This window comes from Pteropus medius, unplaced genomic scaffold (assembly GCF_902729225.1).
Source record: "Pteropus medius unplaced genomic scaffold, Ma_sr-lr_union100, whole genome shotgun sequence".
Lineage (NCBI taxonomy): Eukaryota > Metazoa > Chordata > Mammalia > Chiroptera > Pteropodidae > Pteropus > Pteropus medius.
Genome location: NW_024351540.1, coordinates 49,458 through 69,047, shown reverse-complemented (window position 1 = coordinate 69,047; position 19,590 = coordinate 49,458). Strand labels below are relative to the sequence as shown.

General features: G+C 50.1%; 2 protein-coding genes across 3 annotated transcripts; one reads left to right on the top strand and one right to left on the bottom strand.

Annotated features, from left to right (window-relative positions):
* Window positions 1–914: 914 nt before the first annotated feature.
* TMEM91 (transmembrane protein 91) lies at window positions 915–10,810 on the top strand. Of its 2 annotated transcripts, none has more exons than XM_039842966.1 (4): window positions 915–947; window positions 7,533–7,771; window positions 9,584–9,733; window positions 10,298–10,810. In XM_039842966.1, the coding sequence occupies exons 2-4, from the start codon at window positions 7,562–7,564 to the stop codon at window positions 10,454–10,456; spliced, it is 519 nt and encodes a 172-aa protein (XP_039698900.1). In that variant the 5' UTR covers window positions 915–947; window positions 7,533–7,561; the 3' UTR covers window positions 10,457–10,810. The 2 variants fall into 2 exon arrangements, with proteins under 2 accessions (XP_039698900.1, XP_039698899.1); XM_039842965.1 differs by lacking the exon at window positions 915–947 and adding an exon at window positions 6,431–6,572.
* A 1,375-nt stretch (window positions 10,811–12,185) lies between these two features.
* EXOSC5 (exosome component 5) lies at window positions 12,186–19,426 on the bottom strand. Its single transcript, XM_039842963.1, has 6 exons — window positions 19,217–19,426; window positions 16,969–17,082; window positions 16,362–16,483; window positions 15,026–15,166; window positions 13,779–13,868; window positions 12,186–12,634 (listed from the first exon to the last, which is right to left on the bottom strand). Exons 1-6 carry the CDS (start codon window positions 19,350–19,352, stop codon window positions 12,542–12,544), a joined length of 696 nt encoding a protein of 231 aa, XP_039698897.1. The 5' UTR covers window positions 19,353–19,426; the 3' UTR covers window positions 12,186–12,541.
* Window positions 19,427–19,590: the final 164 nt, after the last annotated feature.

Below are 19,590 nucleotides of genomic sequence, written 5' to 3'. Positions count from 1 at the left end.
TCCAAAGGGAATTCATTCCCTTACTTCCCATACTTTTTAGCAAAATGAGGTTACAAAAATTAGAGTCACCAACTCAAAGTTATAGGGAGGAGGCAACATTTCAATAGGATAATATTTATATAAATAAAACAACTCGATGGGATAATATTTCACTAATAGGTATACTTGAAAGTTACCATTTGTTGTGATTTCTTTGTGCCAGACTCCAGAAACTGATCTTTATGCATGCACAATCTCCTTTATTCCTCACAGACATCCTGCTCGGTAGGTTATATTATCAGCTTTATTTAAGATGAAAAAATTGGGGCAAAATTATTTGCCTTAAGCCAGATTGATCACACTTCTGCCTGACTCTTTCCCTAAACTTTATGTTCTTAACCTCTCTGTTATGCTGCCTCTCTTGGATACACAGTTCTCAGAATAAAAGGATTATGGAGGTTGTGCTGGGGTGTTGTCCTAGACGCTATCACTTCACACATCCAACCAGTCATTAGATCCTGTCAATGCCCCTTCTTAAATATTTTTTCTTCAATTGATTTATTCCCCACCGGTTGATACTAATGATTAAGAAAATGCTTCCCAGGTTGACCGCCTGGATTTAAGTTTTGGCTCTGCCACTTCTCTCTGACCTTTAGCCTCTCAGTGCCTCAGTTTCCTCATCTGTAATGTTAGAATATATGACAGTACCCGCCTCATTGGACTGTTGTCAGAATTTAATGAATGCATGAAGCTGTTTTAAAATATGTCCACAGAAAAAAATTAGTAAATAAAATACATCCACAGTTTCTTTGACACTCCTGTCACTAGGTGGAGCCTAATTCCTTTCCCCTTCAGTATAGGCTGCACTTCGTAACCTGCTTCTAGCCTATGAAATGCAGCAGAAGTGTTGCTGTGTGATGTCCAAGACCAGACCATGAAAAGCATGGAGGCATTCTCCTCCATCTCTTGTAGGTCCTCCATCATGATGTGACAGTAGTAAAGCAGTTAATGGAGGGACCCAAATGGGGAAGAATCGAGGCCTCCTGACAACAACCAACACCGTGTGAGTGACTCATCTTGAAAACAAATATTTCGGCCTCAGTCAGATTCAGAAGACCCTTGCAGCTTGCCAACAGGCTAACTTCATGAGACACCCTGAGCCAGAACCAGCCAGCAAAGCCATCGCCAGATTCTTGACCTACAGAAACTATGTCAGTGATAAATATTTGTTGTTTTAAGCCACTAAGTTTGGGGGGATAATTTGTTATGCGGCACCAGTAGATAACTAATACAGATGCGTAATGAATCTAGGATAGTGCTTGGCACATAGGAAGCTCTATAATGTTTGCTATTATTGACGGTTTTTATTGTTACTGAAATGGAATATTTTACATGTTTTTTTACAAAGGAGCACACTAGATATTTATGTAGTTTTTGCTTTTTATTTTTAACTTTTTAAAAATTGTGTTAAAATACACATAATATAAAATTTACATCTGAGCCATTTTTTAATGTACTGTTCAGTGGCATTAAGTACATGCACATGATTTTGCAACCAACCTCTAGAACTCTTTTTTTGTCTTGCAAAACTGAAGCTCTGTACCCATGAAACGACTCCCCATCATCCCCTCCTCCGGCTCCTGGCAGCCACCATTCTACTTTCTGTCTCTGAATTTGACTAATCTAGATACCTCATACAAGTCGAATCATTTAGGATGTGCCCTTTTATGACTGGCTTATTTTATTTAGCATCATGTCCTCAAGGATCATCCATATTTGTGACGCATAGCAGAATTTCCTTCCTCTTTAAGGTTGAATAACACTCAATTGTATAGACACGCCCCATTTTGTTCATTCATCTGTTGTTGATGGACACTGGGTTGCTGCCCCCTTTGGGCTAATGTGAATAATGCTGCTATGAACATGGATGGACAAATATCTCTTCAAGACCCTGCATTCAGTTATTTTAAGTATATACTCAGAAATGGAATCGCTGGGTCCTATGGTAATTCTATTTTTACGTTTTTGAGGAACTGCCATTCTATTTTCCATAACAACTGTACATATTGTTTTACATCTTGCTTTTGTCACTCGGTGATACATCTCGGAAATTTATCCATGTCAGTATATAAAGATCTCACTCTTTTTCAAAAATTACTGTTTTGAAGTATAACATGTGTACAGGAAAATGCACAAGTCAAAATGCACAAGAAAATGCACAAGAAAAATAAATGCACAAGAAAAAGCACAAGAAAAAATAAAGAGCTGGATTAAATTTCATAAACTAAATTCTCCTGATAACCAGAATTCAGCTCAAGAAAAGAACAGGGGCAGCTCCCTGAGTTGCCTGTTGTGCCTCTTCCAAGACGCCCCCAAGCGTAAGCACTATCTGGACTTCTAAGAACATGCATTAATTTGGCCTGTTTTTGTACTTTATATAAAATCACACAGTATGTATTGTTTTGTGTCTGCTGCCTTTTGCTCAGAGGTTTGTTTGCAAAATTCAACCATGCTGCTGCTTGGGGCTGTAGAGCTTTCATTCTCATTGCTGTAGAGTTTCCTGTGTGTGAAGATGCTACAATTTATTTATCTATCTGTTGATGGGAATTTATCTTTCGATGGACATATGTTTGCGTCTGGTTGGAGTGGAGTTGTTCGGTCATTGGATATGTTCGGCTATAGCAGACACTGCCCAGCAGTTTTCCTGGTCGTCAGACCAATGTGCAGGGTATGAAGTTCCCCCTCCCCCACATCGTCACCAACCCTTGGTGGGGGTGTTCTTTTTCATTTTAGCCATTCTTGTGGCTGTGTATTTGTATCGAATTATGATTTTAATTTTCATTTCCCTGATGACTAGTTGACTACCTTTATTAATGTTCACTGTTTCCCTGGATTTCCTCTTTCACAAAATTTTCGTTCAATCCTTTTGCCTGTATATATATGTGTGTGTGTATATATATATGTAATACATACATATATACCATATTCATAACTAATTGTTTTCGACAGTCAAATTCTAAGAACAAGGGTGGAGCCTCCTATATAACCATAATACCAATTTAACATTTTCTACAGTATAAATTTAACATTGATACAGAATTATCATCTAATTTATAGTTTATATTCGAATTTTCCCCATTGTCCCAATAACATACTTTATCACCATCCACCCTCCATCCAAGATTATACTTGGGATTTAGTTGTCATGTTTCCTTACTCACCTTAACCTAGAATGGGCCTGCCAGGTTTTTAATTTTTTTATTATCGTTTCATTTTTCGTGAGTGACATTTTAAAAAAATGAATTAATTTACTTTTTATGGTGACAGTGGTTAAAGAAATCCAATAAGTTTCAGCTGTATGTTTTAACAGTAAGGCACATATATATTTACACTGTGTGTTCACCTCTCATAGTTAGATTTCTTTCTATCACCACATATTTGACCCCCTTTACCCCGTCTACCTCCCCCCTTCCCTCTCCCCTCTGGTAACCACTATGACAGTGACATTTTTGAGGAGCATGGGCCAGCGGCTTTATAGAGAGTCCCTCAGTTTGACTTTGTCTCATGTTTTCTCATGATTAGATTCAGATGATGGATTTGGGCAGCAAAACCACAGAAATGATGTTGTGTCCTTCTCAGTGGAGATAAGGAGGTACATGATTTCAGTTTGTTCCATTACTGGTGATGTTAACTTCTAAGGTGATGCCTCCAGTATTCTCCACTAATACTATTGTTTTCCTTTGTAATAAAATAAGTAATCTGTGGGGAGATATTTTGAGACTAGATAAATATTCTTTTCCTTATCATACCTTCATCAATAGTTTAAACCTCTGTTGATGATCCTGGCTGGAATCCTGTGTTTAATATTCCAGGATCATCACAAACCCTAAGAGGCCTGGGCCTCTTGTGACCCCCTGAAAGGTGTGGGGTTGGGGAGACTGTATGAGGCTGATGGGGGCCAGGGAGATCGGAATAGAAGTGAGTGAATCTCTGGGGGAGGGCCTAAGGGGACAAAGGGACCCGCAGAACTCAGAGATTAGTAAAAACCGAGGCAAGTGGGAATTTGTGCCCCCAGCCCACTAACATGTATTGAAGGCCTACATTGTGCCAGGTGCTACTCTAGGCCCTGAGGCACAGCAAGGAACAAAACAGATCAAATCTCGGGCCCTCTGGAGCTGACACTGACGTGGGAGGATTCGAACTACAAACACCAGAAACACGTACAGTAGTCCCCATTGATCCCTGGTTTGACTTTCCGCTGTTTCAACTACTTGAGGTCAAACATGGTCTGAAAATACTAAATCAAAAATTCCAGAAATAAGCAATTTATAGGTTTTCAATTGCGCGCTGTTCTGAATAGCGGGATGAAACCTCACGCAGTCCCGCTCCACCCAGTGCAGACCGTCCCTTTGTCCAGCGTATCAATGCGGTATGCGCTCCCAGACCATTAGTCACTCAGTAGCCCTCTCGGTTATCAGATTGACTTGCATTCTCGGTTATCAAAGTGCTTGCATTCAAGTCATCCTTATCTTCAGAAGGTCAATAGTAGCCTGACGTTATGTCACAATGCCTAAGTCATTCACTGTGCTTCCCTTCATGTAGGTGTTTTATCATGTCACATCATCACGAGAAGGAGGGTGAGTACGGTGCAGTGAGATATTTCGAGAGAGGCCACATTCACATAACTTTCATTACGGTATATTGTTATAATTGTTCTATTTTATTATTATTGTTGTGAATCTCTTACTGTGCCTCATTTATCAATTAAACTTTTCATAGGCGTGTCGAGAGGAAAACATAGTAAACACAGGGTTTGGTACTCTCCAGGGTGTCAGGCATGCACTGGGTGCTGGGAACGTGTTCCCTGTGGATAAGGGAGAGGAGTGTGATATGTTTCATAGTGATAAGTGATTCGAAAAACCAGCCAGAGCGAAATTAAGGAGGTAGAGTAACAGGGTATCTCTCTGCTGGAGAAACAATCCTGCTCTCTCTTTCCTTTCATCTACCCCCCCATGGGTGTCCCCGCATGTCATCTGCCAGGAACTCTGGCTGATTCAAGTGCACTTGCAGACGCCATCTGCTCTCCCTAGGAGTGGGTCCCGTGCCAGCTCCAGCGTCTGGACTCTTGGCACACAGCCCGGAGCCCTGGAGCAAGGGAACTCTGGCTGGCCCCACATCAGGCAGGGGAATCCTTCAGTTTGGCCGACTGGGACTGGTGAGATGGAAGGCTTTTGGGAAGGGAAAGCCAGTGCAAGCTGAGTGGGCTCCCTGAAGGAGGTGGAGGCCAGCAGGGTGAGGAGAGTCCCCTAATCAGACTGATGGAGATGGATATAAATAATAGAATTTATAAACATCACCAATCATGTTCAGAGCCTACTCTGCCAAGCTTTGAGTAAATGTTGGGACATTTTTATCTAACCTAATCTAAGTGGTTCACGGACATTTTCACATCTAAGAGGCAGGAAATATTTACTCTGTTTTACAGATGAAAAAATTGGGGTTCAGAGAGGCGACAACATTATCTAGAGGTCACATAGCACGTGCCTTGAAGAGCCTGGGAAGGAACTCAGGTCGGTGTGAGTTCAAACACTGATTCATCACTACCTGCACCACCTGATAACCAGCAGTCACCCCACCCCGGTCCACTCCCACCTCAGCCTCCTTTCTTTGGAAGCCCCCCACCCGGTCTTCTGCCTCTGCTTCCTCCCCTTCTCGGGGCCTACAAGGAATACGGCCCTGGGTCACAATCTGCTGGGCCAAGTTCTAGTTAACCTTGGCCAGCTGAGAACACGTCTCTGAGCCTCGGTTTCTCGACCTGCAAAATAGTGATAAAAATAGAGCTACGGAGAAGAATCAGTGCGATGATGATGCGGGTAGAGCACTCACCCCGGTCTGGGTGTGGTCTGCACTCTGAACTGGTGGCCCCGTGGGCTCTCCGGCAAGTACCTAACCTCTTGGCGCCTGTCCCCTCCTCTGTACAACCGGACAATAAGTGAGAATGCCTCTTAGGTCGTTCTGAGGACATGTCCACGTGTATGTATGTATGTGTGTGTGTGTGTATATATATATATATATGTATGTATGTATATGTAAAGCACTGAGAACTGCGCACACAGTTGGCGGTAGTTGCTGTTATTATTACTGGGTGGAGGGCGGTGGGGGTGGGTGGAGGCCGGGCCAATCCAGGAAGGCTCTGGAGGATGGTGGGCGCCCCCTCCTGCGCCCCGCAGGGCTTGGGCCTGGGCTGGGGGAGGGGGACGGTCAGGGCCCGCTGTCCTCGGAGACCCCGGTCTCCTCCCTCACACCCGGGGTGGTAGAGGCCCAGCGCCCTGCTCTGATGTCGGCCTTCAAGGCCCCATCCCCGGCCGCTGCGGGGGGCGGAGCCCGGAGGCCGCCGCCGCGACCCCATCCCCGCCCCCACGCGCTGCGAGCCTGGGCGCCGAGAGGGGAGCCGGGCCGAGCGCGCAGGCGCAGCGCCCTCAGGCCCAGCCCCCGGGATCGTGGGGCGCACTGAGGTCCCCACCCCGGGGTGGCAGGGTCGGGTCGAATGTCGGTAGAGGGGCCGAGGAGTTCCCGGCATCAGGCCGTGGGTGGTGAGCGAGGGGCGCAGGCCTGGGGCACGCCCCTCCCCCGGGTGCTGGCGTTGGGGATGGGGAGGCAAACCCGTGGCCGGGAAATCGGCTCCAGCCAGGTTTGGAGTGAGGGCGGGAAGCTTGGGGGTCCCCAGGGTGATCGTTGGGCGAGAATATTCTTTGCGGTTGAACGTGTACGACTGTGTGGTGGGTTTGGGGGTGTCATGGGGGAGGTGTGCCAAGGAGGTGTCTGCGGAACTAGCGGTCATGGGTGTGAATGGAGTAGGGGAGCGGTGCACGGACCCGGTGTTTGGGGTAGGTGTGCAAGGGAAGTGATGAGAAGAGGGGAGAAAGTCCAAGGGCGCGTGTGTGAGAAGCCTCTGTGTGTGCATGTTGAGGGAGCTGTTACTGGGGGATTAGGCGTGTGCAAGGAGTCACGGGATGCGTGTGTAAGGAGGGATGTTTTCTGTGAGCTGATATTGTCTGGGGCAAGTACACAAAGAGTCTTGGGGGATGAATGCATGTAGGTGGAGGTGGGGTTGGGTTTGTCTGGATGGGTATGTGGGTGAGGACTTGGGTATTCAGAGTATGCAGGCTTGGGGGACCCTGGGAGTGTATACTAGAGTGAAGTGCAAAGTGGCATTCGGGGAGGGATGTGGGGGAGAGGGGTCATGTGTGAACCCAGGATGGGTGTGTAGTTCACGGGGCAAGTGTGTAAACATGGTTTGGAATAAATACGCAACAGGTACATGGTTTTTTTTCTGAGCAGAGAGGAGCCCAGAATTGAATGTCCAGACCCTGAGTTCTCTTCACAACTTGGGCCAGCCTCTTTTACTCTCTGGGCCTCAGTTTTACTATCTGTAAAATAGGTCTGAGCATTGTCGAACTAACTAGTTTCTGCCCGGAGTCTCTCCAGAGCTGGAAGTAGGGAGGGTGAAGGTGAGACTTTTACAGCTTGTCTTTTTCTTTCCCTTACTCTAGGAAAGCCCTCCAGGAGCCTCTCCCCAGCCATGGACAAGCCCAGTCTTCCAGAGCTCCAACAGCCCCTGTTGGCAGGTGTAGGCTGCGAGTCCCCAGTCCAGAAGCCTGGCGAGCCAGAGCTGGGGTCCCCCTTTGGAGAGACAGCCTTTGCAGAGTCCCTGACAGGTTGGCAGTTCCTGCCACCACCTCTTTCCTCTGTGAGCGCTTGCCTGGGGGAGCCAGGGCCTGCTGACCTTGAGGTAGGTAGGAGTAGCAGGCCTTAGTGGCAGCCAGGGGACCGGGCTGGAGGTGATCTCAGCTGTGGCCAGCATCTGACAGCTGGTGGCTGGGGCACCTGTCTTTAGCCTAGAGTCTCACTTCCCAGAAGCACTTGGGCTTCCTAGGTTTCCAGTTGTGGTTGACCTGCTCTCCCTCTCCCCTGGTTTCTTTACCTATTTCCCTCCACATTTGCTTCTCATTTCTGTTTCCTCACCTTTGATTTCTGATTTCTCTGCTCTTATCTATTTCTCTTCAGAGCAGACACACCTCTAGGCGTTTGGGGCAGGTGTGCAAGGTGTCTGTCGGCCCCGGTCTCTCTTTTTTTCAAATTAATGTCGCGTTTATAATTTCGTATTCTTCGTATATATTGTCAAGCTTGTCTTTTATTTCTCAAACACGGTTTCCTGGTTACTATCGCTGTGTAAGAAGTCACTGCAAAACTTAGTAGCTTAAAACGACAACAATAATCATCACTCATGGTTTCTGAGGGTCAGGAATTTGGAAAGGCTTCGGTTGGGTGGTTCTGCCCTAGAGATATTTCATGAGGTTGCAGTCAGCCAGTGGCTGAAATCTGCAACAGTCAGGGGCTGGTGCAGCTGAGGGCTGGCTGGGCACCTCTCTCTTCATGTAGTCTTGGGGTTTCTACCTGGGTCTCCCCATGTAGGCTGGTTTGAGGCTTCCTTCCAGCACGGCAGCTTCAGGGCAGTCAGACTCCTTTTGCCTCTAGCCTCCCCCCACCTGAGTGTCTCAGCCAAGCAGGAGCTGCCTCACCTTTTCTGACTTACAAAGTCATGTTGCATTACTTCTACCACATTTCATCAATTATGAGTGAGCCACATCCTGTCCACATTCAAGGAAGGGGCACAGACCTCACCCCTGATGGGAAGAGTATCAGTCACACTGTAAGAAGAGCGCATGGGACGGGAGAGATGGTTGTGGGCATTTTTGGAAAACACAGTCTGCCACATTGTGACAGTAAACATCACTCTGACATTGTGTCTGATAATTCCATTGTTTGAAGAGGTCGAGGGCATTATTTCTGCTCATTCTTATTCATGGTTTCTTATGCGCCTGATTAACTTTGACTGCGGGCTGGTCATGGTATTTGCAAAATTATTTTTAAGAAAGATTATTTTGAGGCCTAAAATGAAGGTAACCTCCTCCAAAGAGGATTGGGTTTGCTTCAGTCAGCTGCCCAGGGGCACTACCAGTGAAAGATCATCTTTAATCTGGTTCAAGTCTTAATGAAAAGGTCAGTTTTTCTGGGATTGGCAAATGTCTGCAGGGCAAAAAAGGCCTCTGTTGATTTGACTTCTCTGGTAACGTTTTCATTTGTTTTAGCATTACAGTAACTTCTTAAAGTCTTGTGAGCAATTTGATGCAAGAATTAAAAAAAAAAAATTGTGAAATCCACACTCTATAGTTTCAGCAGGCAGTTTTGAACCATCTCCCCGAATCTCTGTCGTTTTGTGGGTTCCTGTCTGCACTGGTGTCTGTCTCCATTTAAGGGGCATTTAAATCAGAGATTATAAGCAGTTGCCATATCCAGGATTGGACCTGTGAACTCCTGGAAATTGAACTCAGAGCTTTGGTTGTGGGCGGGGCTCTTCCCTGGAGATCGGACCCACAGCTTCCCCTCAGAAGCATCCAGAATGTAAAGTCAGGAGGTTGTCTCCTAGAACAGTTTTCTGTCTTGCTGTTTCTGGCATTGGTCTTTGGGGGCTACAGAGAGCATAGCAGTGGGGCAGGGAAGGTGGGTGGAGATGCCCACCCAAGCCCTCTCCTGCCCATAGGATGCGTCATCCAGTGACAGTGACTCGGACTGGGATGGGGGCAGCCTCCTCTCCCCGCTCCTACCCCATGACCACCTCAGCTTGGCCATCTTCTCCATGCTGTGCTGTTTCTGGCCTGTGGGCATTGCCGCCTTCTGCCTGGCCCAGAAGGTCAGTCTGTGTGTGGGACTGGGAGGGGACTGGATAGAAAAGAGAAAAATGCATTCAAAACACACAGGCGCGCACGCGCGCGCACACATATGTACACACACGCCATTACACACACACACACACACACACACACACACACGACGAGCTATGCCTGGGGAAGAAAAAGAGATGGAGAGGATTTGCATGGAAACATTCCGGGGTAAAATGAGGTTTTATCTCATTTTTTACCTCATTCACAGAGGGCTGCCCAGTTGAGAACCTGATTTCAAATCTGCCACTCTCTGTGGGCAAACCACTTTAACTTCCCTGTGCCTCGTATCTGTCATCAGTAAAATGGAAATAGTTCCTGCCTCAGGGTCACTGTGTTTAGAATGCTGGCCTACACTAATACATGTATATTTTTATTAGCCACCCAGTATCCCCAGTGCCCAACTGTGTCTGACCCACAGTGGTGCTCTGAGTTTTTGGAATATACGAATGAACGAATGGGTGTGTCCCATGGGGAAGGGGCTGGGGCTGTGGGGAGAGGGGTGCCTGAGTCACCACTGCTCAACACCTCCACAGACTAACACGGCCTGGGCCAAGGGGGATGTCCAGGGGGCAGGGGCTGCCTCCCGCCGCGCCTTCCTGCTGGGGGTCCTGGCCATCGGGCTGGGCGTGTGCACATACACAGCCGCCCTGGTGACCCTGGCTGCCTACCTTGCCTCCCGAGACCCGCCGTAGCCGCTGGTGTGGCCCCCCCTGTGAAGCAGAGGCTGGCCACCCACGTCCCCGGGCCGAGTGGAGAACCTGGTCCTGGTGGTTGTGGTGGCGGTGGCATCCCTTCCTGGCCGCTACGATGTGAGATTAAATACCAGACACGCAGCCAAACTTGTGTCCGTCTGTGTGTGGGGGGACGTGGGGCTGGGGGTGCCTGGCAGGCTATCCCCAGGGTGCTCCCGTGCACCTCAGAGCCAGAGAAGGGGAAAGCTGAGGGGCTGAAGGTTTGCAAGTTGCAGAATGTTCTTTTCACCACCGAGGTGGTCAGTGGAGAATTAGAGCTGGGCGCCAAGTCCTTACTCCTTCACATTGGCTGTACGACCGACCTCGGCCCGAGACTTCTCGTTGAGCCTCACTTTTTCTCCTCTGCAAAATGGGTCTCATTTTTTCCATACCTGGGAGCCGTGGTGAGGGCCAAATGGGCCATACACGTAAATGGCAAGTGGCAGAAGAAACTCAACTCGGACTCAACTGCCTTACGCAAGAAAAGGGAAGAAAGTTGTGACAGAACAGGATTCAGGGTCTCAAATGATGTAAACGGTCTGGTCTTTCCACCTCTTGGCCCTCTTTCCTTTCTGGCTTCATCTATGCAGGCTTCCCCTTCCAGGGGCCCTGGCAGCTCACGTGCCCCCGTTGAATCAAATGGCCTGAGACTAGGAGGGATGGAGTCTCACGGTAACATCAAACTGCTGGCACCCAGCAGGCGAAACGGACGTCTGCCCTGAGCGCTTAGCACAGGCACACAGATGTGCTCACTCAACGGGGCCCACTGTTACCAAGTAATGGAGTGACAGGCCGCTGTTTTCTCACTCCGTCTACTGCCATCCTAGTGACCTCGCTAGGACCCTTCCCCATTTGACATTCCCCAGAGTGTCTCTCAGAACATAATTCACGTATACACAAACTTTCTTCTTGGTTTCTGGGGGAGAAAACGACACTGGTCCAAAGTGGCAGTTGTGGGGACTGTGTGAACATGTGAAGCACGCAACAGAGGGCCCATCGCAAACCCACAAACATCAGTGACTGTCAGGATATGAAGACCGCGTGGCCCAGCTGTGGGAGAAATTCACTGCGGGATGCTCACGTTCTTGGCTCCTTCCCACTAAATAAAAGGGTGGGGGAACAGTCAAATGGTAACTAAAAATGCCCTCTGCCCACATTTCCAGATGCCCCTGAGGGGGTGCCACCAGCCCTGATAGGCGCCAGGCCTCGGGCACCCCACTTACAGACGAGGAACCGCAGTCTGCTGTGGCAGCCTCCCCCTGGGCTGGTTCGGACAGTGAGGGCCTGGGACCAGGCTGAGTGGGACTTGGGCTCCATTGCTGGACAACTAACTGGCTTCTGAGCTTGTTTCCTCATTTTAAAACTATAATAACAGCCCCACCACACGGGGCTGTTGGGGTCAGAGCCAGATTCTCCTCCGAGCCTGCAGGGCCCATTCTGTCCCGACCATCTCTTCCCTCTCCTGCCCCCACTGGCTCTGCTCCAGTCACGCCGGCCGCCTTGCTGGTCCTCGACCCTCCACAGGGACTTATTCCCCACGTGTCCATGAGTTCGCTTCCTGGCCTCCTCCTGGCTTCTCTCAGATGTCCCCTTTTCCATGAGGGCATCCCTATTAAATGTGCCCTCCCCAAATGAACTCGCCCAAACCCCACTTCCCTGCTTTATGTTATTTTCACAGCATTTACCACCATCTGACAAACACCGATTTTATTTGTCCATCACCCCACCGCTCCTTCAACCTGGGACCTGGGTTTCTTGTTCACTGCTGGGTCTTCCGCACCTAGCAGGGTCTGCACACAGTGGGTGCTCAACAGATATTTATTAGACTAAATGGATTAATTCAATGTGTGATCCTACTGGTGTTTTCCTGGGGGCGGGGGATCTGTGACCCAGAGGCTGTAGCCTAGTGATCTTGGGTCCTCGGGTCAGGGGCCCCTGTAGCTACAGGCCCACAAGCGCCCCAGGGAACACAAGGAGAGGCAAGGCTGGGCCGCTGCCTGAGGTGGTGGAAGGTGGCAGAGGGAGGGCGCCCTGCCCCAGCTTGCCTCAGCTCTTGGAGTAGCGCCTCTGCAGCGATTCCCGGTAGAAACGGAAGACGTGTTGGGAGGCGGCCTGGGCTGCAGCCAAGCACTGCTGGAGCTGGCGGGGAGAGACTGGTCAGTCCCGCGGCGCTGGGGGCAGGGGGGGACCCACCCCTGCACCCATACACCGCCTGGCTGATTCCCGGGGCCCCCGAACCTACCACCTCCCTCTTCACTTCGGCACCCCTCCTGCCCCCCAGGTGAGGGAGGTGGGGGAAGGGATTATTCCAAGTGCATTTCCTTCTTCCCCACTTCACAGGCTCATTGATAGAGGGAAAGAGGACACTACAGAGGCGTGGGCTTCAGGGGTCAGCTTCCCGCAGCTCCAGGCCTCAGACCAATGGGGTTGGGCAGCCTGATGGCTGGGAGAGACCTGACCTCACAGAGCTCAACAACCTTAGAGCTCACGGACCTGGAGGGATCCTGGAATTTGAGAGCCCGGCCCTGTGACTCCAAATAACCCTAACCCATTTCCTGTGTGCCCCGAGAATACTTGTCGGCGGCACCTGCAGCTGCAGCGTTTGCTCCGATAACTCACAGATTACAGATCTAACCTCACCCCCAAAGTTTGCCACAAAATAGCTTTTTATTATTTTCCCATCACTCTAGTATCTCCACAGTCTTTGGAAAAAGAATGACATCATTCTTTTTAGTTATAGCATTGTTTTTAGTAGTGGTATTTCCATTTACAAAATTTAGTGATTCTCGATCGCTAAAAAGGTTGAATCCTAGAAAACACAGCATTCCTGTGCACGTTTAATGCTGGCAGCGAGCTGCACTTTCTTTTTCTAAACAGGAAATGGGTTAAAAGCCATGGAACCTGAGACCCCAAATCTTTACTTCACAGGAAGTCCGGGTTGGAAATGCCCTTGGAGACCATTTGGCCCAAGCTTCCAAACTCTGTTCTTCAGACTTGGAATTCAGGGGGTCGGGGGGACTGCTCTGAGCTGGAAGCTGGGGGGCCCAGGTGCCTCCACCATTTCAACCTGAGGGCCTCTTTTCTTATCCTGTCACATAAATTGGGCTCCCCTTTTTAAATTCCCACAAATATTTCTGTGGCCATGAAGTTTGAAAACTTCTATTTGCAGAAGGGATGCAAGGACGGGGCTCCCCCTGAATCTCTGAGTGTGGAGCAGTTGGGACAAGGCCACGTCGTGGGAGAAGGAAGGATCTGGGGTTCACCCGCATCCACATGCTGGTACCTCAGCATCGGAGTAGAGCCCCTTGGTGGTAGACATCAGCAGCTTCTGGTCCACACTGTCGAGTGCAAAGGTCAGGACTGCCCGGGCCTCCTAGGGACGAAGAGTGGAAGGTAGGGGACCTGGACTCCTCCCTCACACACACTCTCAGCTGATCCCAAAGAGGGAACTTGGCTTTCTGGCAGCCAGAAACTCCTGTGTTAAGTGTAGTTGTTTTGTCTGTGTACCCCGCCTTCCCAGCTTTCCTGGCTAACATGACCTTTCCTCTGGTAGAACTGCTTCCCACACCTGATTTCACCCACGCGGTTCTGATGGGCACCGTACTCCTGCCCTGTAGAGGTAGCCACAGTGCAGGTGTCATTTACCTGCTGCCTCCTAGCCTCCCTCTGTTCTCTGTCCTGCTAGGGCCGGAAGCTGGCAAACTGTATTTCCCAGACTCCCCTACGAGTTAGGTTCCACCAGTCATCTGGTGGGAGTCAGGAAGGAGGGAGACCAGCACACTGGTCCTCACTCTGACAGGAGCAGGTGCTGTGGTGGCAGCTGCCACAGTAGCCACGGAGGTGTGGCGGGTTCTGGACTGTAGCAGCCAGGGCAAAGCTGCAATGCCTGGGCATCCAAAACTGACTTTAGCGACGCCTCTGACGGCACAGAGGAGCCGACCAGACGCTTCTGATCTCTGAGCGTCCCCCTTCTTCCTTCTGGCTCCCTCAGATTTCCAACACTGTTATAACCAGTTCCCTGTATTAACTTCTCCCTGTTGGAAATCCCCTAAGTGGTTTTATGCTTTCCTAACTGAATTTGACCTGGCAAATAACTCGAGAGTAACCACGGCCCTAGGACACTGTGAACTTGAGACAATGAGGAATGCTTTCTCCTTTGCTTTTGAGCCTCTTACAATGGGAAGCACTGAGCTTAAGGGACCAGTCGCAGCCTCAGGAGAGATGCTGGCCAGAAAGAACGGAGCCGATCTGCAGAAGGGAGCAGGGACAGAAATGAAGCAATGGCGTTTGAGGCTCTGGCTCAAGCTAGATGTCCGTTTTTTCTGAGTTTGATACCAAAGGTTACCAAATTCCCATTCTGCTCAAGGGGTCAGAGTTGGGTTTCTAGCACTTGCCCTGATGAACAGAGCAGAGCTTGCTGCTTGGGACTGAGGTGATACGAGCTAACAACTAGCATGGAGAAGCAAGACCTAGCGAACGAAGAGAGAGTGTCTGCCTGTGGCCTTGTACCACCCTGTTCTTCACACCTACCTTTTCTTGCTTGGCTGTGGGGTCCAGCACGAGAGTCCCATCAGAGTCCAGGGCACAGGTGACCCCACAGAAGAGGGCCCGCATGGGCACACCGGCGTCCACCAATGCCATGCAGGCAGCGTTCAGGCAACAGGCCAGGAGCTGGGTGCCAAAGGGAGTGGTTAAGAAGCGTTTCCACTGCAGGGCTGGCCGGCAGAGTGTCCACGCTGCCACTCTACGGTGCTCATGGCAGCATCGCTAACTGATCACAGGAAGGCAGTATGGCAGAGTTCTCAGTGGTTCTGGGATCAAGCAACCTTGGCCTACAGAAATGACTTTGCCACCTCTCAGCTGTGTGACCTTGAACAAGTGACTTACTCTCTCTGAGCCTCAATCAGGGCTCATGATATTCAACAGGTATGTCCTGGCACGTGCTAAGCACCTTCAGGGAAACCGAGGGCAGAGGCAGGCCTGGAGCCCGGGAATCTGGCAGGCAGTTGCTACACTGACAGATTGGCAAGGAGATGGAGGGAGGGGTCATTAACAGTGCCCCCGGGAAGCCCACAGTCCAGGGGATGGGAGGGGAGATGCTGTGGCCCGGTGGAGGGCAAGCACAGGGCTGATTCGGACAGCTGGCCGGACCTCAGTTTCCTTAAGTGTTTGCTCCCTGGGTCGAGCATAGCAGATAAGGGCCCAGCTTAGAATCCCCTCTGCCACTGAACCTCTGCTACCGCCCCTGAGCTTCGCTTTCCCCACTCTGTGAAATGGGGTCACCACAGCCCTTCCCTCCTCCTGTCTACGAAGTGCCTGCAACAGTGAGGCCACTAGAAATGCCCGTTTCTGGTCCTCAGGCTCAACCTCTGGCCCGAACCACGGGGAGCTTTCAAGGCTGAGCTGCTGACCTAACTGCTCTGCTTGCTCAGTGTTTCCCTGGCACTGAGCCTCAAGTCTAAGCTTAGGGTCGGAGTGGAGGTCAGGGGCACAGGCTTTGAAATCAGACAAGCCTGGACGTGAGTTTTGTGTCTGCTGCCTTGAGCTGTGTGATCTTGGACGAGTGACTTCCCCTCTCTGGGGCTCAGTTTCTTCACCTGAAACATGGGAACTGCAGATTACTAGATATGTGAGTTGACCCTGCTGTGTGGATCAAATGAGTTAACATGTGTAAGGCACTAACACAGTGCTTGATACGTGGTAAGCACGCAAGCGATTTGCTATTCTTTTTCAACTAGTTGGTGCCTGTCAAACATCTGGAGGTCTTCTGACTAGTAGCGGGTGCATACATGGCCATCAGCAAGGGAGGCAATCAGAGAGATTCTGGAGGACTCCCTGGAGGAGGCAGCTTGTGGGGAAAGGATACGGAGCCAGCATCACTGATGACCTGCAGCACGACGGTGATGGAGGTACGGGGGTGCAGTGCTCCCAGCACCACTGCTTCACATGTGTTCCTAATCAGCCGCTCCCGGCTCTTCTCCGCTACCCCTGGGGAAAGCAGGGGTCGGGTAGGGTTAGGCTCTTCCCCTCTTCCAGATGCCCCACCCAAGCTTCTGGAAAGGGCCTGCATGCAGCCTCAGCCCAGGTTGGCTGCCATCCACCCTACCCTGCCACCTCCAGCATCCAGCAAGGGAGCCTCCTAGGGTAGGAAAACCCCAGAGTTCCCATGTCCCGTGCTGCTGCCCAGGCCCATCTCGGTGGGCCCAGCCCCCGAGAGTGAGGCAGATGGGGTAAAAGGATGGAAAGAAGAGGGAGAAGGGAGGACAAAGACATACAGGCAAAAGGAGATTGGAGGCAAAGAGAAATGTCACAGAAACACGGGCACAGAGACTCAGAGGCAGAGCTAGAGAAAGAGATAGCAATAGCTGAGGGGAAATGAGAGGGGACAGTGGAGACTGGACGGCAGTGAGGGAGGAGCTGGGTGAGAGGTCCCAGGGGACTGAACATCTGGAGACCCGGCCGGGCCCAGTTACCAGGCAGCCCGATCTTCGGCCTCAGGATCACTTCCAGCGTGGCCTTGTTGAAGATCTCTTTGCTGACCTTCACCTCTGCTGGCCCGTACACGCCCGCCAGGATGGAGGTATCTCCTGGGGAGATAGTATGGTGACCTCACCCACATCTGCCCTGCCTCTGGGGCCCAGAGGAACTGTCTGTGGTCCACCCGAGCACAGAGACCCTCTCCTCTCACCTTCTTGGCAACATGGCTAAAACAATTCCCTGGAGCGCTTCTCTCCTCTCTGGACCCACATCCATCTTCAACTCCTGCCCCATTTATCTGACCTTCTGACAGCTAAGCTCCCGAAGGGGTGTCCCCACTCACTGCTTCCTTTTCCTCTTCTCCTTGACCCCACCACCCCACTGGAGCGGCTCTTGACAGCGTCACCAACCCACAGGGCCTTTCCATCCTCATGTGATACAACCTCTCAGTAGGGCTGACGCAGCTGCTCGGCCCTTACATCTCAAACACATTCTCTGGGATCCAGGTCACGGCCCTCTCGGTTTTCCTCCTGCCTTACTGGCTGCTCCTTCTCATCGTCTTTTGCTAAAACTCCTCACAGGTGAGAAGACCCAGGGCTTAGTCCTGGGACCTCTTCTCTTTCCCGCCTACACTCCAATTTTCTTGGTGAATTCATTTAAACCAGAGCTCAAAATACCATCTATAGCCAGAGGATTTCAAATTATATGTCCAGATTGGGTCTCTCTTCTGAATTCCAGACCTGTATGTCCAATTGCCCAGTCCAGGTTGCCACTGTGATATCTACTGGGCATCACAAACTTCATGTTCCAAACTGAACTTATCTTTCCTTAGCAAAGCTGATCTGGGCAAAAACCTTAGCATTATCCCTTTCATACTCCAAAACCAAACCATCTGCGAGTTTTGTTGGCTTTACTGTCAAAATACATCCAGGATTTCACCACCTCCATTGCTTCCACTCTGGTCTGAGTCCTCATCATCTCCCTTTCTCCCACACCCTCTACATGCAACACTGAAGCCAGAGAGATTCTGTTAAAATATATTCAGATCATGTCATTTTTTTGAGCAAAACTTCCAGTGGCTCACATCTTATTCACTAGGCCTTTGGTCTCCTGACTTCCTCAAAAATACCGGGCAAGTTCTTGCCTCAGGGCCCTTGCATCTGCTGTTCCTCATGCTCTCCTGATATTTTCGGAGTTTGCTACTTTACCTTTAGGTCTTTATTCAAATGTTATCATCTCATTGAGGCTTTTCCTGATCATCCTATTTAACACTTCAACCCTCTCTGGCATACCCTATTTAGAAGACAGTTATGGTGTATGGAGAAAAGTGCCCACCTCTCCTGATATTGACTCTCCCCTTCCTTACTATATTTTTCTATAGCATTTTACTTGGTTATCTTGTTTACTGTCTTCTTGACTAGAGTGTAAACTCCATTAGATCACAGATTTAAAAAAAATTTTTTTTGATGTTTTCTCAGTGCCTAGAACAGTACTTAGCACAAACACATGTGTTCAATGAATGGAAACAGGTTTGTAACTGGGTAAAAGGTAGTGCCCTAGGGAGGGGACTGAAGCATCTATGGGGGTGACCCTTAGGCTTATCTCTAGAGGAATATTGACCTGGGTCAGGGAGTTTGAAAGGTATTTAGCCAGAGAAAGGAGATATTTATCCAATTGATGAGACCTACCCCAATCTTAGGGGTATTTGCTCATATGGAGATGCGTATCCCAGTCAAAGGGATACGCCAATTTACCCAATTGGTGGGGGTGGAGAAAATCTTTCTCATCCCACGGTGGGGACATCACCCTCAATCTGAGAAGTATTTACTTGGGTGAAAGATCTGCCGTGGCAGGGAGTAACTAAGCCGGTAATGGAGAGCTGCCGGTCTGCGGGGCATTTATGCAAATAGGCAGGTATGCCTCAGCTTGGGATGTGTGGACCCAGGGTGTGTGTGTGAGTGAGACAGAAGCGGAATCTAATCAAAGGGGGCATTTACCCCCAGTTAAGGTTTTACGAGGGTGGAGATATCTTCTCCCTTCTAGTCGGTAGAGAGAGAGATACGTATCCTAGCGTATCTAGTGGTATCCACCTGGGCAAGTTGTGTACCAGTTCAGGAGTGACATTTACCTGCTAGTATCGGACGAGTTGGGCACTTTTTGCACGGTACACCATACCCGCCCCCTAAAACAGATACGACCTGGGTGAACGTGGCCCTGGCAGTATTACCTGGGTTAAGCTCTTACCTTGCAGGAAAGAGGCAGAGCCATCCGGCCGAGACAGCAGATTCTGTTCGCAGGCAAAGTGCCGAAGGCTGCAGACGGGGCCGCGAGGGCCGGACTCTGTTCCAACCTCAGTGCGGATCTTGGCGTCAGTCTGCATTGCCTTCTCAATCAGCCGACACCTCGCGTGCAGTCGCTTCCGCACAGCAGCGCGCACTTGCGTGCAAGCTGCGTACCTAGTGCGCACGCGCCGGTCCAAGGGGCGCTAGGATCCCGGGCCAGCACGAGGGCTCGCGTTTACTAACAACCTGGCCCCGCCCACTCCCGCCTTGAAATTCCAAAAAGTCATTGGTCAATAGAGGAGAGGGGCGTGGCTTGGCAAGGCTCGTTTTACCCGA